This window comes from Pteropus vampyrus, unplaced genomic scaffold, assembly GCF_000151845.1.
Source record: "Pteropus vampyrus isolate Shadow unplaced genomic scaffold, Pvam_2.0 Scaffold138, whole genome shotgun sequence".
NCBI lineage: Eukaryota > Metazoa > Chordata > Mammalia > Chiroptera > Pteropodidae > Pteropus > Pteropus vampyrus.
Window position 1 is genome coordinate 2,537,527 of NW_011888919.1, and position 23,497 is coordinate 2,561,023.

The window sequence follows — 23,497 nt, forward strand, 5'->3', positions numbered from 1 at the left end:
CCCGCAGCCCCTTTAAGGCGCGCCCCGCCCTCGCCGCGTCGGTCTGGGTCAGTCCCGTACACCCGGCTTCCGAGGGCGCTGGCCACCGACCGCTGCGTCCGCACCCGGCCGCCAGCGCGATGGCGCCGGCCGCACTGAGGGTCGCGGGGCGGCGGCTCAGCCAGCACAGCCTGGCTGGAGCCCCCGTCCTCCTCCGGCAGGTGACAGCTGGCGGGGCCGGAGAGCGGGATAACCGGGCCGGGGAGGCGGCAAGGGCGGAACTCCCGGGTCCTTTAAAACGGAAACGATCTAGGAGCCCGGGCTCGGAGCCGGTTCCTGGCTCTTTTACCGAAGACGGTGCTGGGGACCCTGGATTGAGGGTATTGGAAAGTGGATACTCCTCGGTCCTCGTGGAATAGGTTGCTGGGGCCCCAGACTCCTGCATCTGGGGGAAGGAAGTGGCTGGGTTTCTGCTTCTGGCTCTTAGGAAGGGAATCGAGGGGGAGCCTGGACTCCCGGGTCCCCAGTGAATGGGGTTCTGGTTCTGCGCTCTCACCCGCCCCCCCGCCCCCTCCCAGATGTTTGAGCCCACGAGCTGCACCTACACGTACCTCCTGGGTGACAGAGAGTCCCGAGAGGCCATTCTGATCGACCCCGTTCTGGAGACTGCGCCTCGGGACGCCCAGTTGGTCAAGGAGCTGGGGCTGCGGCTGCTGTATGCTGGTCAGTCTCGGGGCCAGACTTCTTGTCTGAGGGAGGCGAGGGTGGGGGCTGGGAATCCTGCGTCGCCTCTGTGCTCCCCTGGACCTGGCGCTCCTCTCTCTCCCAGTGAACACGCACTGCCACGCGGACCACATTACGGGCTCAGGGCTGCTCCGGTCCCTACTCCCCGGCTGCCAGTCTGTCATCTCCCGCCTTAGTGGGGCCCAGGCCGACCTGCACATAGAGGATGGACAGTCCATCCACTTCGGGCGCTTCGTGAGTTGGATGCTGGGTCCCCCAGAGGGTAGTGGCCCGGGCTTATTGGATTTAAGAGAAGAGAGGACTGGGGGCCTGGCCTCCTGACCCTTGAGTTTCTGTCTCTGGGAGGAGGGCGCCATTAACCCAGGTGGGGCACTGGGGCGAGAGGCTCTGGGCAGGTGTGTCTCTGGCCGAGCCCCTTAAGTCAACAGCACTTAAAGAGTTTCCTGCGGCTTTAGTGTGGCTCCTTTGGCCTGGCGCCTCCCTAAAAGTGAATTGGGGGCTGAAATGCGGAGGCTGGGGCTGAAGGAGACCCAGCCTGCTTTCTGAGAGCCACATCTGAAGGAAGTAGCATCCTGTTGCCCAAGGTCAGGACTCGCAAGAGGCCAGCGAGGCGCCTAGGGTGCAACGTTTAAGGAGGCGCTCACTTTCAGGGTCAGCGCCCTCCAGTGAACTTGGCTCCTTAAACGCTGCGCCCTGGGTGCAGCCTTGCCTTCCCCCGGCAGTCTGGCCCCAGCCCTGCTTTTGCCCCACACCAGAACCGTCTGAAGGTACCTACGTCCTCTCTTTTCTTTGCCACAGGCATAACGGGCAAGTTTCCGGGCAGAATTTCAACACGGGACACTATGGGGGGGGGTGGGGGCGGGGAGTTGCGGCTCAGAGGGAGTGGAAACTGCCGGCAGCTTGCTAAAGATGTAGAGAATTTGGCTGACTTTGGCAGCAGAATGTCAGGTGACAGGTTAGAGGGTTTTGCTAAATGGAGATAGTTTACCTGAGTCAGCATTTAGCTGACATGAGGGCTTTGTGTGGGATCAGAGGATTTAGCTACCGTGGTTACAGCCTCTTTATTTCAAGCCTTTTTCTGGAAGGAGGTAAAAAAAAAAATGCGTTACACATTTATGCAAACTGTACACAACAGTCAGATGCTAACAAGCATTTCTTGGGCTGAGAAACCTTAGAAGAGCTAAAAATGACTGGATTTTGTGTCAGGATGAGCCCGTTGTTGAACCGAATGAGTGATGTTTTCAGTGACTGCTGAGGGTTCAGGTGTGGTGGATTTAGCTTCAGTGTTTGCTCTTTTAAAAAGGCTTTATTGGCATAACGCACAAACCATCCAATGCACCATGTAAAGTGTGCAGTTCAGTGACGTAGCATATTCACAGAGTTGTGCATTCATCACCACAATTGATTTTTAAATATTTTCATCATTCCACAAAGAAACCCCACAGCCCTTAGCTGTCACTCCAGCCCCCCAGTTCATCTCTACAGCCTTAGGCAACCGCTAATCTACTTTCTGTCTCTATGGATTTGCCTATTCTGGACATTTCATAGAAATGGAATCATACAATATGTGGCCTTTTGTGACTGGCTTCTGTTGACCATATGTTTTTAAGGTTCATCCATGTTGTAGCATGTATCAGTACTTCATTTCTTTTTATTGTTGGATAATATTCCGTTGTATGGATCTACTGCATTTATTTATTCATTCATCAGTCTATAGACAATTGAGTTGTTCCCCCTTTTTGGCTATTATGAATAATGCTGCTATGAGTATCCTTGTACAAATGTTTGTGTGGACACGTGTTATTATTTCTCTTGGGCACATACCTAGGATGGAATTGCTGGATCATATGATAACTCTATATTTAACAGTTTGAGGACCTGCCAGACTGTTATCCAAAGTGGCTGCACCATTTTATGTTCCTACCAGCAGCGAATGGAGGTTCCAGTTCCTCCACACCCTTATCAACACTTGTTACTATCTGGCATTATGATTATTCAGTATTTTGTTTGATTTTTTCCTGAGTTCTTTATAAACCTTTAGAGATGGGCTTATTTTTTTCTCTCCCTTAGTTTTCTTCCCCCACTTTTAAAAATTGAATTGTAATATACATATAATAAAGTGCACATATTGTACATGTGAAGTTTGGTAGATTTTTACATGTTTACACTTGAATACCCAGATACAGAACATGCCTATCACCCCAGAACTCTTCCTTGTCCCTCTTTCTGGCCCCCGACACTCTGCCAAGGGACAATTCCTTTGTCTTGATCATAGATTAGTTCTGCCTGTTCTGGGCCTTCTAAACAGGAATCATACAGTGTATTCTCTTCTTCTGATTTCTTTCACTGTACATAATGTTGTGTATGGTTGTAATTCTTTCCTTCTATTGCTATATATCAGGGATTGACAAACTTTTTCTGTAAAGGACCAGATAGTAAATATTTTTGGTTTGCAGGCCATATGGTCTCTGTCACAACTAGTCAGTTCTGTTGGTGTGAAAGCAGCCACAGACGATACAGAAATGAATAAGCACAGCCGTGCCCCAATTGAACTTCGCTTACAGCCACTGAAATTTTAATTTCAATAATTTTCACATGTCATGAAATATCGTTTGTATTTTGATTTTTGTTTTCAACCGTGAAAAAGTGTAAAAACCATTCTTAGCTTTCAGGCCTTACAAAAGCAGGTGGCAGACCCAATTTGGTGCACCGGCCGTAGCTTGGCAACTCCGGATACAGATAATTTCATTGTGTGAAGTTATGAGAGTCTATCCATCCTCCTTTTGATGGCTGATCCCAGTTCGGGGCTATTACGATAGCACTGCTGTGAAGATTATTGTACAGATCTCTCGATTGACATTACCCTTGACTGCAAAGAGTGGACTTGCTGGGTCACAGAACTGACATATGTTTAATTTAAGTGGAAACTGTCCAATGCCCCAGAAACAGTTTTCTGAACTGTCTGTACATTGTACACTCTTAGTGGACCAAATTTAGATGTTTTATTGTAGAATGAATTTTCCATTTTAATACGCAGTGATTGAGACTTGAACATTTTACTTCCCATGAGGGCTGGTAGATTCAGAAAGTTAGTCTCCTGTTAAGTGTGTTGATTGAGCAGGGTGCTGCCCAAGACACTGATTTCCCAGGTCCCATTTTCGAGATTCTGATTTAATTGTTTGGGGCGGACACAGGGAATCCGGTGACCGTTGTGTCGCCCAGATGAGAATTTCAGTGCTTCCTCCTTTTTGGAATTAAATATTTGAATCGTGGAGCAAGTCTTTCCCACCCTCAATATTTTTTAACAATGTCAAGCATATAGAAAAATTGAAAAAAATTTACAGCATACGCCTCTATCCATCCATCACTCCACCTTATTTTGTTCCCGCAAAAGAAAGGAAGAAGGTTTAGCTGATGGAGGTTCAGAGTATTTAGCTACAATGGAAAATAGCATTTGAGGTTTTTGAGTTGAGAGGGCATAGAAACACTGCAAGGCCATACCAAAATTAAGTACTTTTGAAGAATGGAGCAAAAGAATGAACTTGGGGACAGAAAGGAAAAGAAGCCGAGAACCTGCTTGCCACCAGGGGGCAGTGTGGGCTGTGGGAACTTCAAGGTGAGTGCGCCACGGGCTTGCACTGATCCCGGTGGAGTTTAGCGGATGCAGGTAGTTTCAGAAGACATCGATGCTGCGGGAAACCAAGAAAGAATGGCCGAGGAGCCGCGTCCAGCATCTGATGCATCATGGAAGAGAGGAATGAATGTGTTGAAAAAATGGGGAGCTAGGCAGGCTCAGATGGAATGTTCTGTGGTTTTGATCTTAGAGATTCTCAAGGTTCCCTGGGCTACACTTTGATAACCATTCTTTTACAAACTCTTCGTCACACCTAACAAAGTGGGCAATATTTCTTAAACCCAGCCCATATTCGAATTTCTCCAGTTGCCCTAAGAATCAATTTTACAGCTGTTTTTCTGAACCAAGACCCACTCGAGGTTCGGGCTCGGCATTTGGCCGCTCTGTCAGTTCAGTCTCTTTAAACCTAGAACAGTTTCCTACCCTTTCTCTTTCATGACCGTGACCTTTGAAGCCTGTTGTCTTGTAGAATATCCCACATTCTGAGTATGTCTGATCGTTTCCTCACGGTGTCATTTGATTTGTTTTTTAAAACTTCTTTTTGCTGTCAATAAAGTAGATTGTAGATATTTTTGTATTAATTAACAATAATTTAATAATAGTTGACAGCTATTGAGTGTTTTCTTCTCACCAGGCATTGTGCTAAGCTCTGTAAGTGTATTTTCACAGCATTTATCTAGAAGGATTTTCATAATCAGATATCGCTGCAGAAAGCAGGGAGTGGTGAGGTCTGTGGCAAATATTAGAGTGCATGCTCTGTTTATGGGGAATACCCACTGCACAATTCAAATTGATTAGACATATTTAGGAATGTAGACTGTCCACTGCCGAGCTTTTTTAAAAAACAAAACAAAACAACAACAAAACAACACACAAAAAACAAAAACTCAGAAGCTGCAGATATACATTTTTGAGAAATCTTCCACTTTTGAAGGATTAACAACAAATTCATATTTCTAATAACCGCTGAGCAGTACGCACAAAGCGCTTCTATGGCCAAATCTGACCCTTGGGCTTCCGCTAGCTCTTTCTTGACAGATAGGTCTCATTAAACCTCATAATCACGTAGTTAGATAAGACATATTTCCCCATTTTATGGAGAAGGAAGTGCGGAGAGCAAAAGTGACTTGCCCAACAGTGACACTGAGAAAGTGGCTGAGGCAGGATTTTAACCCAGGAAGCCTTGTGCTGCCACCAGATCAGTATTTTTGCACTGGGCATTTTTCTAAGTACTTTACATAGACAAAATAATTTAATTTTTCCGATAGCCCTTTGAGGTGGGAACAGTTATTATCCCCACATACAAATGAGCAGAGAAGCCCAGAGCAGTGACGTAACTTGTTAAAGTCACACAGCTAGTGGTAACGGAGCCAGATTTACAGCCCATGTCATCTGGCTCCAGAGAGTGCGTGTAATGACTAGTCCATGCAGCTCACCAAGAGAGAAAGCTTTTACGTCTGGATTTAGAGATGAAATCCCATCTTCATAAGATCATACCTTTCCAGCGCACCAGGCCCTCTGAGGTTTCCCACTTCGTTCCATTTCGTTCCCCTCCACTCCACTCTTACATCTCGCCCACTCTGTATGCTCATCGTTATGTCTGTGAGGTTCATTCATATTGTCACAGATAGTTTGTTCGTTCTCATTCTGTGCCTCAGTTTCCTCATCTGTAGAAGTGGGGACAGGAATGGTACCTACCTCCTAAGGACATGTGTGGACTGGATGAGCCTGGCACAAGAGAAGGGGTCAGCCAATGTCAGGGCTCTTGAAGAATGGGTGGAGCAGACTGACGGGAGAGGGGGGAAGGGTGCACCTGGCAGAGAAATGCATAGGCAGAGGGGTGTGGAAGAGCCCAGTGCTTTCTGGAAACGACCCTGGGGTTCAGAGGAGCTGAGCATGCTGGGGGAAGGAGGATGTTACAGACCGTTTGGCTGGAAAGGTAGGCAGGCACCAAGTGGGGGCTGAAGAGCCCCTTAAAAGTCAGGCTGAGGGTGGGTTTTCAACAGAGAGGGGCAGGCTTGGATCTGGGCGATAGGAAACCCCCTCAGGGTCATGTGGGAGATGCATGGGAGGCTGGGAGGCCAGGGAGGAGGCTGGTGGTTGGTTCAGGCAGGAGACGATAAAGCCCGAGATGGACAGGATTGTGGGGGTAGATATTTCAGAGAAAGGAAAGGTCAGGGAGACTGATCATCAGCAAAACCACTTACGATGCAGACTCAGTCACCAGGGGCCTAGGGGATCTTGATCCATGAAGCAAACAAGATTTTGTTCAATCGATATTAAAATGCTATTCAATATATATGGATGCGCACTTGTATATACCACTTACATACTCTCGACTAACTGTACTGGGTGTTTACAGCTGATGTCCTTCTGATGGGCCAGTACCCATGATAACTGGGATTAAGCATTTTTGAACATTACTCTTGAATATCCATTTATATGCCCAGTTCAAAAGACACCCACGGTTTTTTTGTTTTAAAAAATCAGAGAATATGGAAACATACAAAATAAAAAGGGAAAGATCACCCCTCTATCACTGAAAGGTAATGTTAATTTTAGAAAGGTGTGATTTTTCCCACAAGATTTTGCAAGATTTGTGATTTTGCTTTGCACTTGTTTTGTGTTGCACGTGTATCCTTTTGTATATGAGTTAGGAAGATGATTGGTTGAAAGTAACTGAAAAACCCATGCAGTGGCTTAAATAAATAGGAATTTAATTTTCTCCTGTAACAAGATGTCTGGAAGGAGGCAGTGACCCTCTTTGATTCAGCAGCACTATCATTTGTGGGATTCTCTTGACTTTTCCTTCAAGATTATAAAGTAGCTGCTGCAGCTGCAGCCATCGCACCCTGTGTCCAGAGCCAGATGAAGCAGAAAGGGGAGGTGCCAGTCCCTTTTACCAGGGAGGGAAAAACTTTCCCAGGAATCCTCAGGAGACTCACTGAGATCTCATTGGCCAGAGAACTGTGTTGGGGGCCACCCAAGTTGCCAAGGAGGCTTGGAATGTGCTTGGCCGGGCACACTGATGCCCCAAACCAAGTTGGACATCTGAGTGGGGAGCGGCAGAATGGATGTTGGATGTGAACACAGAGTCTGCACGTGGTGTCCTTCAGGAATCAGCAGATGACTGATCTGGACAAGGGTGCTAATTGGTGAGAGAGGCCCTATTAAGAGAGGAAGAGTGATGTGTGAGTGGGAACTAACCTTACAAGTGGTTGTTGGATCATTAGGGTAATAATTTTTTCTGAAAATTGCTTCCCTGAACTGCGTGTGGGAGTTTAGACTATGAGCATTCCCTGGGTGGGCATCTTTGTGCCCCTTTGTTTCAGGGGTTCTTAATGGCAGTCTTTCGCCCATTTTCTTTTGGGGGTTCTCATTGATGCTAGGAGCTATTTATATATTATGGCTATTCACACTTTATAACACTTTCTTATATATGCTGCTAATATTGTCTCTGAGTTTTTTTGTCTTTCAATCCTGATTTTGTTTTTGATTTTGATATATCTCCTTCTGTATTTCCTTCTAGAATTTTTATGTTTTTATGTCTAGCTCTTTAGCGTATCCTGAATTTATTTTTATTTTTAATTATAAAGTTACATGTTCACTGTTATTTAAAAAATAATATAGGAAAAACATAAAGAACAAAACATATTTAGTGTTAATGAATCAAAGTTTTAAAAAGATGACAGTATACAAATGGCTTAAATATTTGTGTATATCATTAAATTTTATTTCAGTGACAGTTTTAATGATTGTTCAGTATTCCATATTTATATTAGTATGCTTATCTTTTCTTATTGATTTGCAAGATCTGTTCGTATGTGAAGTATTCTGATCACGGTGTGGTATATGTGTTACAAATGTGTTTGCCAGCTTGTTTTAAGTTTTGTTTATGATGTTTTTGTTATTCTAAAAGTTCATATTGATATAAAATCAAACCGTTGATCTTTTCCTTAATGATTTACAACTTTAGGGATCACATCTAATATTCTTCCCTAACCAGAGGTCATCTATTCATTTATATTTTTGTTGCTGTCAGTTTTATGCTTCTATCTTTTTGCCTTTAATTCATTTGGAGTTTATTCTGGTGTGAAGTTTGTGCCTGGAAGTCTAACTTAATTTTTTTTACAAAGCAAGATTATCTAGATGTGACTCTGGGGTGGGGTGGGGGCTCCTGGGACCAGTTTAAACACAAAGACAGAGCCACTGGCATCTTGCTGACTGTCTGTACTCTCCCTCCCACCAGGCCTTGGAGACCCGGGCCAGTCCTGGCCACACCCCAGGCTGTGTCACCTTCGTCTTGAATGACCACAGCATGGCCTTCACTGGAGACGCCCTGCTCATCCGAGGGTGTGGGCGGACGGACTTCCAGCAAGGTCATAGGCCCCCTTTCCGCAGCCCAAGATCTTAATATAATTATGTGTGTGCCAGGGTTTTAAGTATTAGTTGCAAGAAGAATGAATGAATTTAAGTATTAGTTGCAAGGAGAATGAATGAATGAACGAACGAACGAACGAATGAACGTTAACGTTTTAAGAGGTCAGGATTAAATTAAAGGCATTTGGTCGCTGGTATGCGGGGAGAGTTAGATTCAGGGCTTAGTCAATGAGGGAACAGTTAGATCGAGGAGTTTAGCCGTTAGAGGACAGTTAGGTTCAGGGGTGTGCTAACTATCATTGTGAAAGAAATGACCCCAGAACTGAATGGCTTAAAACAATGATTGACATTTATTACCTCACACAGTTTCTGAGAGTCACGACTCTGGGAGCAGCTTAGCTGGGTGGTTTCGGCTCAGGGTCTCATGAGGGTGCATTCGAGCTGTCAGCCTGGGCGGCAGTCATCTGCAGGTTTGCCCGGGGCTTGAGAGTCTGCCTCCAAGGTGGCTCATTCGCATGGCCGGCAAGCCGGTGCTGGAAGTGGGCAGGAGGCCTCAGTTTCTCCCCAAGTGGATCTCTCCATGGGGATGCTTGCGTGTCTTCACAGCAGCATAGCAATGGGATTCTCCCAGAGTGAATAGTCGGGAGGGGTCGGGGGGGGTGGGGGGAGAGAGAGAGAGAGGAAGAGAGAGGAAGAGAGAGAGAGAGCGAGGAAGAGCGAGGAAGAGAGAAAATGAATGTGGGGTTGACAGTAGATTGGGAGGATTTAGCTGCCTTGGGGGAGAAGGGCGAGACTGGATGAGAGGAAAGACAGCCAGGTTGAGAGGAAAGACAGCCAGGATGAGCTGGCCGTGGGGATCGCTTCCTCTTCCCTCCCGCTTTATCTCTCCATCTCAGTCTCTGTCTTTTTCTCTCTGAGGCTCCTAATCTCCCTTTTATCCACTCCCATAGTCATGAAATGGAAGGATTTAGACTGAAATGAAAGGTAGAAGAACACTCGGGAGAGGTTGCTCCTGCCCCAACTGAGGACTCAAGGCTTCTTGTTGGAACCACGGCTCCATTCTCCTCCTTGGCCTCACGTCCTTAGTTTCTTCCTTCTAGTCCACCTTCCCTTTCTCGGAATCCCCAGAGTTAGGGCCAGCTCCTCCGTGTCTCATCCTAACCTTATCTACAGCCGTGATGAATTTCTTATTCCCTAGTTCTTTGTACCTGCTGTTTCACCTGCCTAGAATGCCCTCTCTCTCCTTCTCTACCTAGGTAAAGGGGCTACCGGCAGGAAACGAGGGAGAGGGTTTGGCTACAGTGATTTTACCCTCTCACCCTTTTCCTGAGGGAAGGGGTAAAGGGGGCTTGTCTTGTCTTCTCGATGCACTGACCTCTGAGCTTTCCCTCCCCAGGCTGTGCTAAGACCTTGTACCACTCGGTCCATGAAAAGATCTTCACGCTTCCAGGAGACTGTCTGATCTACCCTGCTCATGATTACCATGGTGAGGGCTTCCTGGAGGAGGTGTGTGACCTACAGAACTTACTATGATTTGACAGCACCAACTGCTGTAATCCTCCTGGGGCATGGGATTACAATTTCCAGAAATATCTCTGGCCAAAAAGATCAAAGATCCTTATTTAGGTGTACTGAATGCGGATGTAGAAATCACACTGGACGGTGGCATGGGTTTTCCTGGGCCTGCCTTATAGAGAAGTAGGGAACCGTGGGAAACTACATTTCCCATCGTGCCGGTCGAGGAGGGAAAGCAATCTCAGGGACATTCTGGGAAGAGCCTGTTAGTCCCAGGCCAGAGAGGTACCCCCAAAGCCTCCTGGGAAATGTAGTCCAGAACATTCTTCCTCTTCTCTTGGCCACTAGGGCTCACAGTGTCCACTGTGGAGGAGGAGCGGACTTTGAACCCTCGGCTCACCCTCAGCTGTGAGGAGTTCGTAAAAGTCATGGACAACCTGAACTTGCCAAAGCCTCAGCAGATAGGTGAGAAGATGGGGCCTGGACTCCTGGGTCTGAATGAGGAGGGGGCTGGGGGCGGGACTCCTGGGTTTGAGAGAGGAAGGGGCTGGGGGCTGGACTCCATTTTCCCAAAGAAGGGCTCTTAGGATTTCTGGGTCTCCAGTGGGGCCTGGGGACGTCTGCCAGGGCCCCTTAGTTTCACCCTTGGTTTCTTCTTTTTCAGACATTGCCGTTCCAGCTAACATGCGCTGTGGGGTCCAGACCCTCTCTTCCTGACATCATCTCTGTCAGGTGCTCATATCTGTTAAAAATGCACTAGGTGGGGTGAGGGGAGAGGTGCCATCACTGGATCCTCTCTCCTCTTCCCTCCCTCACCAGCTTGAGCTTCCTGAATAAAAAAAAATACTTCAGCTCTGAATCTGACTTCCCTTTGTTTCCTGGAGAACCAGTTGGGCTTCTGGGCTGAGGTGCCTGGGGTTACTTCTAGTCCCTGGAGAGGCCAGAGAGTGGGGCAGGGCGAAGGTCCAGGGAGCCCAAAGTAGGAGATACTCTAACACACAGGAGCAGAAGCAAACAGATGTCTGGGGCAGGGCCTTCTTGGCGTCTTGGATTAGAACACCATGTTGGAGTTGAGCCACATCTTGTGAAACCCAGGATAAAGATCTTCTTCACTTCTCCAGGCTTTAGTTTCCTCATCTGTAAAATGGATATAATAATATTTATAATAACAATAACAACAATAATAATGTATCGTGATGATCCAGTGAGTCCCTATGTGTGAGGTACTTGGCACACTGCCCGCATGGCAGACTTCCTATCAGTGTTAACTATTATTGTGACTATCATTTAGAATCATCTTCCAGGCACTTCCTGGCCTGGAGTGACAGCATTCCTAATGGTTAAAAACATGGACGTTCCAGAGAACAAATCTGGCGTTAACATTAACATGTATAGACTTGGGGCACACTTGTCCCCCTCAGCCTCAGTTTCCCCAACTTTAAAATGAATATAGAAATCTCTTTCTCACTGGACTGCTGGGAGGGTGAAACTGAACTGACGCGTGTGAAGCGTTTAGCACAGCTCCCGACATCCAATCATCCTTTCTCATATACCAGTTATTTTCCTGTTTTTGCACAGAGAGGAAAGGGTCTGGCTGACACCTTTAACCTCTGCCCTCCACCCCATAGCAAAGTGGGGGGTGCCATACTTCCCTCTTGTCTCTGGGCGGGTCTCTGATTCAGCTCAGGGCACCCCCTCCCCTTGCCCAGCTCCCCAAACCGGTCCGGGCCCTTCTAAAGGGCTCATTAAAGGAGAGAGGCCCCTATCTCCATTCCCCTCTTCCTTTCAAGACTCCTAGGGTCTGGGCATCAGGAAGGCGCTTATACATAGGTGACCAGACACACCTGGCCCTCCAAGGGGCAGGAATGGGGTCGCTGGAGCCAAAGCGGGGGTCGCGATGCTGAGTTTTCCGAGGGTGGGGCCAGTGGGGCCAGGATGGCCAGATGCCGCAGCTGCGGGCGGGGCAAGCTGGTCGCTCCCTCCTCCCTCGGGAGCTGTCGGACCTGTTGTACCCCCCTCCACTTCCGGGCTGCTGGGGAGGGGGACAGGGCAGCCTCTCTCCTCCCTCTTCCCCAGCTACCTATCCGTCTCGGAGGCAGTAACGACAGCGCCCACGGCGCAGAAGGGAGCTCGCAGAAGCCTGAGCGGGTGAGGAGGCCGGGGCTGCGGGGGAGGAGGGGGATGGAGACTCGGTCTTCTGGGTCCTCGGGGAAGAAGGAGCCTGGAGTTCGAGAATCTAGCTCTCAGGAGGAGCAGAGGACTCAGACTCCTGTTTTGCCCAGAGAGGGACACTGGGAGCCCCGATCCCTGGGTCCCCGGATGAGGCAGCATGGGCGCTACTCCTTACATTGGGGTAGGAGCCAAGTCTACCCGGCTCCAGGAAGCAGGGGGCGGGAGTCCGGACTCCTGAGTCCCTAAGGAAGAAGGTGATGGGGTCGCTCTAAGGTGGTCCAGGGATTGTGGGGTCCGCTGGGAGGATACAGGGCGCCACACTGGGTGGGAAGGAGAAGCCAGTAGGGGGCGTGCTAGGACCCCGGACTCATTTCGGTCCCGCCTCTGAGGGCGTGGCGTCCTAGGAGCTATCGAACCCCGCCCCTACAAACTCCAGGCCACGCCCCCGAGATGCTCAGTCCCGTCCTTTGAACTCTCAGGCCCCGCCTCCCGGAGCACTCCACGCGCCCTAGCAATCGGACGGACGCTCGCGCGCCCCGAGCCACGCCCCACGCCGTCAGGCCCCGCCTCCGGAACGCCGGGCCCGCCCACCCCGCAGAGCGCGCCGAGGCCATGGGGACGCCTAGCAGCCCCGTCCCGGGGACCCCGCCGCCGCGGGTCCCAGAGTGCGATGCGGAGGTTCAGCCCCAAGGGGCCGCCCAGCCCAGGGAGCACCCCGAGGACCCCCGCAAGCGAGAGGCGCCCGAGGCCCCCGCGGAGCTTCCTAGCGCCGGAGGAGCTGAGCAGCAGGCGGAAGAAGAGGAAGAAGTGGGAGAAGGCAGCAGCACCGAGAGCAGCCGCGACGCGGGGAGGGGCCCAGAGGGCGGGAACCACGGGGGGACCCGGAGCGGTTACAGAGACATCGAGAGCCAGGTACGGAGAGACCAGGTAGACAGAGACCCAGAGACAGGGAGACTGGGAGACAAAGACCTAGAAGAGCCAGAGACCTAGAGAGATGGGGCTGGAGACACAGCCATAAACCCCCAAACGGTGCAGAGATGCTCAGAGAAACCGAAATAGAGACAGAAACCTTGAGAGAGGGAGATATTCCGAGGGGGAAAGAGCAATTAAGAGACAAGACAGATACTGAGTGGAAGAAACGAAGCCCAGAGAAACGGGGAAAGACTCAAGAGACCTGAGGAGAGGGAGCGATCCAGAGCCTATGAGGACGTGACGCTCAGAGAGTGGGACCTGGTTAGAAAAAGAAAACGCCTTCCCTGAGCTAGTTCAGGACCCTCTCCCGGGACGACGAGCCCCTCCTCCTCCAGGGGCCGGGTGGTCACCGGACTGACACCCTCCCCAAACTTGAATAACAGAGCCTGTTGTTAGAGTTAGGCCACTCCCTGCACTCGAATGAAAGCGTGGTGGTTGAGTTAGGCGGACGCAGATCCCCCTCGGGGGTTTCGGGTGAGGAATATCTATTTAGCGACTGCAGGGAGGCGAGGCCGCTCCACTTGACCACGCCCCCTCCAATCTCAGGGGGAGGCCCCGCCTCCCGTACAGGTCCCGGCCACGACCCCCACACTTACCGCGTCCAGGGAGGGCGTGAGAGGGGCGGCACAGCGGCTTCGAGGGCAGCAGCTGGAGGCCCTGACACGAGTGGCCCTCATGGAGCAGCGAGTGAAGGAGCTGCAGCGCCAGAGGAAGGAGCTGAGGATCGAGGTGAGGCTGCAGACCTGTTGGGAAGTCTAAACCCGACTTACGGGGAACCCGCAAGGCCAGGCTCCCAGGCCTTTCCTCCTTCTGGCTCCAACTCTAGGCCTCCAGCTCCGTCCTCCCTCGAATTCTGGAGTTCAGGATCCCAGGTCCCACCCTCAGACCCGCGGTCCGAGCCCCCAATCCCCTCCTTCCCCAGATCCAGACCTCTGGGCCCCAGCCCTTGCATTCTCTCCGCAGATGGAGGTGGAGGTGGCCCTGCTGCGGGGTGAGCTGGCTGGGGAGCGAGTGGCCGCTCGGCGGGAGGAGGAGCAGCTTAGGGAGCTGCTGGAGCAGCGGGTGGACACGGAGCAGGCCGGCCGGGAGCAGCGGGAGCAGGTTTGTCTGTCCTGCTGGGTCTTCATCACCGGCTTCCTTCCTTCTCTGAGAGAGATTTCAGGTGGGGCCCCTGGAACCAGGGCCCCGGGGTTGTCCTTGTTCCCCAAATGGGGTTACCTAAGTCGGGATGGGGGACGGTGATGGGCAGATTTTCCTCCTCCCTCCCTGACTGTAGTTTTGGGGCCTGACTCACTGGAGCCTCTTCCTTTGCCCCTCTCTCTGCTCTTTTAATGTCATACTGTGAAAAACGTCAACAAAAATAGAAGAGTTGGTCAGCTGCCAATTCCTAGTCTCCGTAGTGATTAATCTTTGATTTCTGTTTCATATCCCCAATTCGATTCCCTGTCCTAGTTTTAAAAACCCATCCCAGACATCATATTGTTTTTAAAACACTTAAGTTCTTATCTTATAGATAGTAATTCCTCTTTAAAAATATGATCACCATTTCATTTTCACACCTTAAGAATTAATAAGTTCTTAATATCGTCTTATTTCCAGTTTTCATGTTTCCCAGATTGTCTCAAAAACACCAGTTAACAGTTGGCCATTTGAATCAGGTCCCCAAAAGGCCAGTAGATTGTAATTGGTGGAAATGCCTTGTGCACGTTGTTTAACCTCTAATAGTCCCCGCCTGCTGTTTTCCCATAGTATTTATTGGACAAAACAAGTCTTCTATCCCGTGGTCTGGTGGCTCGTGTCCTTTGACTTGTTCCTCTTCCTGCAAGCAGGTGGTGGGTTAGATGTGCAGGCTGGATCGGATTCAGATGTGCCCCGTGCTTCCCATGTGCCATGTCAGGGGTTGTCATGTCTGGTTGTCCAGACCTCAGTGAGGTCACACTGATCCCTCCGTAATAATTGTTCACCTACAGGATTTAACATCCATTGGTGATTACTGCTTGGATCAGTTAACATTATGGGTTAGAAAACGGTAACTTTGTCATTCTATTCATTTTTCTCTTCGCCCTCATCTTGTGTGTTGGTTTTGCCTTCGGCCGGGTACTGGGTCCTCGGTCCTCATTTACCCTCAAAGAGTCTATATTTCTCCCAGCCATGATTTTTCTCCTATAATCTAGACCTCTCTGTCCTGTTTCTTAGGATACTGGCTCCTCCCTCAGGATTTAGGAATCTGGGCCCCCAGCCCCTCCCCCCTGCAGACCCAGGAATCCAGGCCCCCGGCCCCCTCCTTCCCCAGACCCAGGAATCCAGGCTCTTCTCATGTACCGTAACCAAAGCTGACCTCAGCAACTCCTTTTTCTACATTGTCCCTATCTCTCCCTCCCTTTTGTCACCAGGCCAGAGTCCTGGACCTTGCTCTGTACACCTCCCAAGCTCACACCCAAGCCTGTCAGTCAACATGTCCTGTTCTTTCCGCTCCCTGATCCTTTCTCTCTAGTCTATTCTCTGTGCATCGCCACTGCCCAGGCCTCATTTAGGTCTCGTCCTTACTGTTTGGAGGACTCACGTAGGAGCTGGTCTCCTGTAACCCCTCTGCCAGAGGGATGATTCCACACCCAGCTCCTACTCCATCTTTTCAGTCCTTCTGTGGCTCCCTCTTGCCCCAGGGTGAGGGCTCCTCAGCCTGCTCACCACACCCAACACGGGCTGTGCCCACCTTTCCACTGTCATCTCCCGCGTGCCCCCCATCTCTTTCCTCCGTCACATCTTCCTCCTCGACAAGAGTTTGCCCCCTAGACTTCCCGTACTTTTTCACTTCATGCTGTTCCCTCTGCCCAAAATGCCCTTCCAGCCCCTTCTAGCTTCCTAGGTCTAAATACTCACTTCAAAATCCTAACATCCAGGAAACCTCGAATTGCTCTAGTAGAAATTGCTCCCCACTCTGGGTTCCTGTAATTTCTGTGTTTTGCTGCCTCGATTGTCCCCAGGCTGTAGCTGACTATGTTCCCACCTGGAACCCAGGACCCAGGTGTGACCACCCCCCCCATCTGGATCCCCAATACCAATCACCCAGCATGGATATGTTTTGCATTCATTCATTTCTTGGACTGTTTACCTGCCACCTACTCTGAGCAGGCCAGGACAAGAGTGAGCCAGACACCCAGGGTCCCTGTCCTCATGCAGCCCATACCCCAGGCAGGGAGGGGTTTGAGGTCTGGCTGGCCTGGCCCTTGCTGGCCTCTGTTTCTGTCCCTGTGCTCAGGTGGATGCTAAGAGCCTGGCTGTTCTTTCAGGAGCAGAGGCGGCTGAGCCAGGAGCGGGATCGTGTGGAGCGTCTCCGCCGGAGGCTCCGCGAAGCCCAGGGGCAGCTCAGCTCACAGCCAGAGGACCAGCACGAGCAGCTTCTACAGGGGGTGCAGGAGGTGAGGATGCAGCTCAGGACCCAGAAGTCCAGGCCTTCAGTCCCCTAACCCCTAGGACTCCAGTGCAGGTCCTTGGCGCCTCCTCCTCCGTTGACGGGGAGGAGTCCTGGCCCCCAGCCCCTGACCCCTCTGAGCCCTAAGGGTTCAAGCCTCCAGCCCTTTTGCACATCTGCCCACAGGTGAAGGAACAGCTGGATGTGGCCCAGCGTGCCTACGAGGACCTGGAGTTCCAGCAGCTGGAGCGGGAGAGCCGGCGGGAGGAGGAGGATCGGGACAGCCCTGGGGCTCGGGTCCCGGACCCCAAGGTCCAGGAACTGCAGGCGAGCATGACGCAGCACAAGGTGAGCCTGGCTGGGCTCGCCCGCCTCCCTCACGTCGCCCACTGTCTTTTCCACTCCACGTCCGGCCCTTTCTCTGTCCTTATTTCCTACCTGCATCGTGTTCCTCGGAGTCACAGCTGACGTTTATCGAGCGGTCACTATGTGCCAGGCGCAGCCTTAAACGTTTCATGGGCGTTTACTCATTGAATCCTGACAGCCGTCCCAGGAGACACGTCTTAGTTTTTTCCCGTTTTGTAAATGAAGAAACTGAAATGCAAGGTACTCGCATAATCTTTTCCAAGGCCACTTAGTTTTTAACGGATAGAGCTGGGATTGGAACTGACTCAGTCTTCACCATGACACTGTATGCCTCTCAAACCCTAGTCCAAAAAGGTGCTCCCACAAACCCTTTGTGGGAGCTTCACATTCAAGGTCTTTCGAAGCCTGCTGGAAAAAGTGACAGGTTTTCGCTATATTTAACACGAAGCTTCCCACACTTGTAGATTAGGAAGAGCTGAGGTGGGTCTCCTTTCTCTATCTCTATTTCTGGCGCTTTTTCCCATCGCTCTGTCTTTTCCTTTCCTCTGTCTCACAGTTTCTGTCTGTCTGTTCTGTTTCTGTGTTGTTTGCTGTCCATCGAGATCTGCCTAGGTCCTTCTTTTCTGTATCTGTTCTGGTTTGACTGTCTGTCCCTTTCTCTCTCTCTGTTCTCGGCGACTCTCTCTGGGTCTGTGTCCCTGGATCTCGAATACTCCATCCCCTACAACCCACCCCAGGACTCTCCTAGACCGCCAAAAGGGAGCTTAACTCTGGGTCCCCCAGCCCCTCCCAGGCACCCAGGTCTTGGGGTCTCTGTTGTGGGACGGAGCACACCCCCAGCTGGTTCTGTGGGAGCCAGTTGGGGACCCTGGGGCAGCTGAGTAACCAGGGCTCTGGGGGTGCCCTGTAGCGCCGGATCCAGGTCTTGGAAGAGCAGCTCAAGTCCCTGGGGGAACAGATGGCAGCTGAGAGCCGGGGGCTGAGCCGGAAGAAGGAGGAGGCCCTTCAGGCCCTGACGCAGGTAAATTCTCCTCTGTCCCAAAGTCTTCCTCCCACCGGGGCGTGCCATCGCCCGCCCTGCTGCCCAGACACCTCCTGGAATCGGGGAAGCGGCCGGATGGCCTCTGTGATGCCTTGCCTTCCCCTAGGAACGGAGCCGGCTGCTGCAGCTTAACCGCCTTCAGGGAAGCGCTGATGGAGAGTTCTCGGATCCCACCCAGACCCTCACTAAAGTATGGGCTTTCGTGCACCTGTCGGCCCCTCCTCCCTCAGGCTCCCGCGTCCAAGCCCTTAGACACCTTCTCCCTTGGGATCCAGGATCCTCAGCCTCTACTCCCTTTAATCCTCAGGATCCAGGAATTTAGGCCCCCAGCTCCTCCTCAGGGAACCAGCCGTCTCTGCCCACAGTCTTCGCTTGTGCTGGGTGACTGGACACTAAGACCACATTCCAGCTCTCTCGTGACCTTGAGCCTTTGTTTTCCCATCTGAGAAATGGGCTGGCACCGGAGCCAAGGGCCAGAGCATCTGGGAACTAGTGGGTTCTCTGCGATCCTTCCCGCTCCCGTTAACCTTCACCCGTCTCCCGCAGCTCCTGTTCACCCAGAAGACAGACCGCCAGTTGCTGGTGCTGCAGGACCCTGCTGCCCACACGGCCGCCTCCACCTCCTCCTGCCTCTTCTCTGTGCACAGCTCCCTCCAGGTGCCTCCCCCACTGTCTCACTGTCACCACGTCTCCAGAGCTCCCACCGTGGCTCTCTGTGCTGTGGGGAGCATGGGGCTGAGGGAAGGTTGATCCAGGGGTATTTTTATTTTTATCTTAAAGCTCCGGCTTTATTATTATTATTTTTTCTTTCATCTGCTTCACCCCTCGACCCTCCCCTGAAGAAATGGGAGCACGTTCCCCTGGGAACAAGTCTCAGAAGCCACCAAACAGGGATAATTGATAAGAAGACCTCCCCCGCAGCCACGCCCCCCCCACCCCGCCCATGGCCCCCTCCCTAGAAGCAGGACAACTTGATTACTGAGTACCCTTTCCAGATCTTCTGAAAACTAGGGGTCCCAGCTTACTAATGAGTTAAAAGCTTTCATTGAATGGGTCGTTACTAATTTTTTTTTTTAATGAGATAGGGTAGACAATGGCAGAGTGCTGTGCATGAGGTAGGGGTCCGTATTAGATGAAAAAGTTTTGTTTTAGTTGTGCGGATGGGGAGAAACGCTCAGAAATTGGTAGCTCTTGTTAGATCGTGGAACTGTTTTTGCAAAAATGGGTATATTAGCTACGAGTTGGCTTTTATTTTCTAACTTGTCACTCTGTCGTGGAGATTGTTTTCCATTGCTATATTCAGAGCTGCCTCATAATTTTGAATGACTCTATAGTAATAATATACACAATAACAGTAATACTGATGACAAATAATATTTACTGAGTCTTTGTAGTGTGCCAGGCACTGTTTTAAATGCTTCACACGGTTCATTCATTCAGTCTTCGCAACAACTCTATGTGCTAGATTCTTACCTCTATTTCGTAGGCGAAGAAACTGAGGCAGAGAGGTGAAGTTGCTTAACTGGCTTGTATGTGGCAGAGCTGGGATTTGAACCCAGGCAGTCTGTTTTCAAAGCCTGTGCTCCCAACCGCTCTGGGCTTCTGTGTGGACACAATGCTACACAGGGCCATTGAACCGGACCTCCCTCTGTGGATGGCCATTTGAGTTTTTTGCGGTTTAAGCAATGCAGTTATGAAGATGCACATCTGTCTTTGTACACACAGTAATAACATAACTTAATATTATTATTATATTGTCCAACACATATATCACATATAACATGTAATATAATATGCAATGTATTATATTCTTTCTTATTAATTGATACTATAATCATTTTTGAGTGCTTAATGCAGGCCAGGGTTAGCTCAAACTCTTTTTATCACTTAGAACCGTATGGAATTGCTATTATTTAGAGGTGAGAAACAGTCAAATACTGGCAACCTGACATGGTTCAGCCTAATATATATATTATGCATATAATATCTATATGCATGAAATTACATGTATTCAAGTATACATTGTATAATTTATGAATATATAATTAGTGAATATGTATGATATATTTGTGAAATTATATAATGAAAATATGTCATTTCATTTTTTGCTCAGAAGAACCCACAAAAATAGTTCCTATTATTATCTGGGTAAAGGGTGAGCAGATCTTCTGTCTGGGAAATTAACTTTCTAGCTGGTTCCCTGGAAGCCTGTTAAAGGTAGAGTGGCAGCTGGGTTGCCAGGCAACCCTACTTACAGTAATTATAACCCTTATAAGGAAGTCGCTTATCTTTAAATACTTGGTAGGATGGCTTGTCCATTCCTATGGAGCTGTTACCTGAGTTAGTGGCTCCTGTGGACATGGGGCTTCTAAGGCCAGGTGGACCCTGTCCCCACTGATGTGGATCTCATACCCACCTTGCACCTGGGTGTCACCTGGCAGGCTGGACGAGGTCACTCATTTAATCCTTGCATCATCCACGGGAGGGTGGCGGGCCGTCACCCACTTTACAGACGGGGAGTCTAGTCGAGAAGAGAAATGACCTGCCAAAGTCACACACCCAGTAAGTGGCAGCGCTAGGTCTAAACCAAGTCTGCCTGCGCCTTTCAGGAGACAAGGTCTTCTTGGAGTCCTTGAGAGTCCAAGCGGGCAGCATGGTCAGCGCTGCTTCAGAGGGAGCATCGGGACCCCGCAGGAGAGTGTAGGGAGTATGGATTTACTCAGCCAGATAAACATAAACAAGTGGCCGAATGAGTGCATAAGTCGACAACTTGTTCCTCCTTGTCCCTTCTCTCTCTCTCCAAGTCCTACTGAATCTTCAGCTTCTCGTCGTCTTTTCCAGGATCACGTGTTCAGTCACCTACCTGTCCTGCCACTTCCCAGCTGGCGGAACTTTGACACCTCACTGTTCCTCAGTCTCCTTACTTGCAAAATGGGAACAATAACAGCACTCACTGGTTAATAGTTAAAGTGCTTAGTGGGGTGCCTGGCACATAGTAGGTGCTCAGTGAGTATGGGCTGCTGGTACTCTGATGGTAATTACAATGATTAGTACTGTCATAATTAGTATCATTCTTTTTCCATCTACTCTCACCCGCATCTCTGTTTTTTGTGACCGTATACCAGCTTCCTCACTGATGTCTCCATCTTATTTTTTGGCTCCCAACGATCTGTTCCCCACACAACAGCCAGAGTGATCTTGATCCCTCCCGCTTCAGTCCTCTCTACCCGAAGCCTTCAGTGGCCCCAGGTCTCCTCACCGTGGCCCACCTGCCCGGCGTGATCCGGCCCCTGGCCACCTCTCGCCACTCACCCACACACTCTCGCTGCTCAGCTGCAGGAGCACTGACCTGCCAACAAGCCACGTTCATTCCTGCCTCAGGGCCTTTGCACTTGCTGACCCTTCTACCTGGTACCTCGTTCCCTGCAGTCCTCCCTGGCCAGCTCTTACCCTTGGGCCTTAGGGTCAGTGTCCACAGGCTGTCCCTGGTCTTCCCGTTGGAGGTTCATCCTCTTCGATAACATCCTATTCTCTTTGCTCCCAACAATTTTTAATGATACCTTTATTTGTACGATGGCTTATGCAGTTCCTACAGCATAAGCGCCGTGCAGACCAGGCGTGGGTCCATCTTGCGCACTCGTTTCCTCGGTGCCAAGGTCTCAGGTCTCTCTCAGGAGGTGCTGGGAATATCGGTTGATTGACAGACAGAACAGGAATCGGGGCTTGGTCTCCTCCCTGTGAAGGGGAGCAGAACTTTCCCAATTCTCAGGGTGTTCAGGAGCTTAACTGGGTCTGCAGAGGGCCAGGTGCACTGCGAGGTGCTTAAGGAGCACTTGGTGAATATTGGTTCGTATTTCTTAAAACTTATATTATTAAAAATGACACAAGTATAGGAAATGACATCAAACACACGCACAGCTTAATTATTTACGTGGGAACACTCCAGTAACTGCCACCTGTGTTAAGAGATAGACCTGGGAGCCACCGATAGAAGCTCACCCCAACCCCCCTCAATGACCACCCGACGTGCCCCCGTGCCCCGCTGCCCCCTGAGAATAACCACTAGCCTGTCGGTTAAGTATCTATCCACGTGCACTGCAGTTTAGTTGTGCGTGTGTGGCTATACGCTTTAAGTCTCCTTTAGTCTAAAGACTTCCCCTCCATTTCTTTTTTTGTCCTCATTGCAATTTATCTGGTGAAGAAATTAGATGGTTGTCTGTAGAGTTTCCCAGGCTGGGTTTGCTGATTACATCTGTGGGGGTCATCGTCACCTCCTTGGCCTCTCTATTTCCTGTAAAGTTGGATGTCCGGGCCTGAGCACATGCAGCTTCAGCATTTTGCAAGTCTTCCTGGGGCCGGGTCTGTTTCTCTCTTAGTGGCATCGGCATCTAGATCCACTGATGCTTTAGGGGTCGCAGGTCGTAGAATTCCAGGCTGTCATCCTTTCTCCATTTACTGATTGAGATATTGCTATTAAGAGGACTTGCTTTTGTTTACTATTTGGGTATGATTTCTGCAGGAAATACAGTGAAAATGCTTGTCGGTTTTATTTTATTCACCTGCCTTCAAAATCGAATTGGTTCTCTTGCATCCTCCTGAGGTAACCAAGTCGATTTTTCCTTTACTCTTATTATTAACTCATGAATTAAATATATCTGATGAGCTATCATCTACATCAGTGAGTAACCTTAGCGATGCTCGAATTATGCAACTTTTTAAACATTATTTTTTATTATCCATGCAGAGCTATTGCTGTTTTTCTTTTGAAAATGATTTCAGTTTTATTTCTCTATTACTCTCAAATAAGCTTATTTTTATTTTTTGGTAACTTTATTTTGAAATAATTCAAGACGTATAGAAAATTGGCAAAAATGGTAGAAAGAATTCTCGTATAGCTGTCATTCGGGTTCTGTAATTAACATTTTACACGTTTGACTATATTATTCTTTCTCTGTCTCTATGTCTGTACACACACACACACACACACACACACACACACACACACACGCTTAATTATTCTTTTCTGATGCGTGATTCCCTTTTACCCCTAATTCTACATTTATTAGCTAAGGTCAAGAGTATTCTCTTACACAATGCAGTGATCAAATTCAGGAAACTGACATTGAGATAATACTATTAAAACCCACAGATCTTATTCATATTTTGTCAGTTTTCCCACTGATGTTTTCTAGCAAAAAAATTTTTTTTTTTCTGGTCCAGGTTGCATTTAGTTGTCATGTTTATTTTTTAAAATGCTAACATTTTCCTCATTCAAAGTTTA

The 23,497-nt window shown here is 49.6% G+C and overlaps 2 protein-coding genes across 5 annotated transcripts in view; both read left to right on the forward strand.

Moving 5' to 3' along the window:
- Nucleotides 1-30: 30 nt before the first annotated feature.
- ETHE1 (ETHE1, persulfide dioxygenase) lies at nt 31-11,155 on the forward strand. 3 transcript variants are annotated; one of them, XM_011368048.2, is made up of 7 exons: nt 31-200; nt 558-702; nt 809-957; nt 8,607-8,736; nt 10,134-10,223; nt 10,601-10,717; nt 10,917-11,155. In XM_011368048.2, the coding sequence occupies exons 1-7, from the start codon at nt 120-122 to the stop codon at nt 10,967-10,969; spliced, it is 765 nt and encodes a 254-aa protein (XP_011366350.1). In that variant the 5' UTR covers nt 31-119; the 3' UTR covers nt 10,970-11,155. The 3 variants fall into 3 exon arrangements, with proteins under 3 accessions (XP_011366350.1, XP_023391113.1, XP_023391114.1); XM_023535346.1 differs by lacking the exon at nt 809-957 and having other exon boundaries at nt 46-200; XM_023535345.1 differs by lacking the exons at nt 558-702; nt 809-957.
- Nucleotides 11,156-12,244: 1,089 nt separating this feature from the next.
- PHLDB3 (pleckstrin homology like domain family B member 3) overlaps nt 12,245-23,497 on the forward strand; it is an 18,734-nt gene continuing 7,481 nt past the window's right edge. For both annotated transcript variants that reach the window (XM_011368050.2, XM_023535344.1), the window contains exons 1-9: nt 12,245-12,400; nt 12,904-13,336; nt 13,943-14,125; nt 14,360-14,497; nt 16,687-16,815; nt 16,995-17,156; nt 18,085-18,195; nt 18,323-18,406; nt 18,763-18,873. In XM_011368050.2, coding sequence (XP_011366352.1) covers nt 13,037-13,336; nt 13,943-14,125; nt 14,360-14,497; nt 16,687-16,815; nt 16,995-17,156; nt 18,085-18,195; nt 18,323-18,406; nt 18,763-18,873 — 1,218 coding nt within the window. In that variant the 5' untranslated portion in view covers nt 12,245-12,400; nt 12,904-13,036. The remainder of the gene's footprint in view (nt 12,401-12,903; nt 13,337-13,942; nt 14,126-14,359; nt 14,498-16,686; nt 16,816-16,994; nt 17,157-18,084; nt 18,196-18,322; nt 18,407-18,762; nt 18,874-23,497) is intronic.

What these genes read in the sequence shown, in the direction of transcription:
- ETHE1 (XM_011368048.2), top strand. Translation starts at nt 120, where the DNA reads ATGGCGCCGGCCGCACTGAGGGTCGCGGGGCGGCGGCTCAGCCAGCAC. An exon ending in CCCCCGTCCTCCTCCGGCAG is followed by an intron (nt 201 to 557) that starts GTGACAGCTGGC and finishes GCCCCCTCCCAG; the next exon opens with ATGTTTGAGCCCACGAGCTG. An exon ending in GCCAAAGCCTCAGCAGATAG is followed by an intron (nt 10,718 to 10,916) that starts GTGAGAAGATGG and finishes CTTCTTTTTCAG; the next exon opens with ACATTGCCGTTCCAGCTAAC.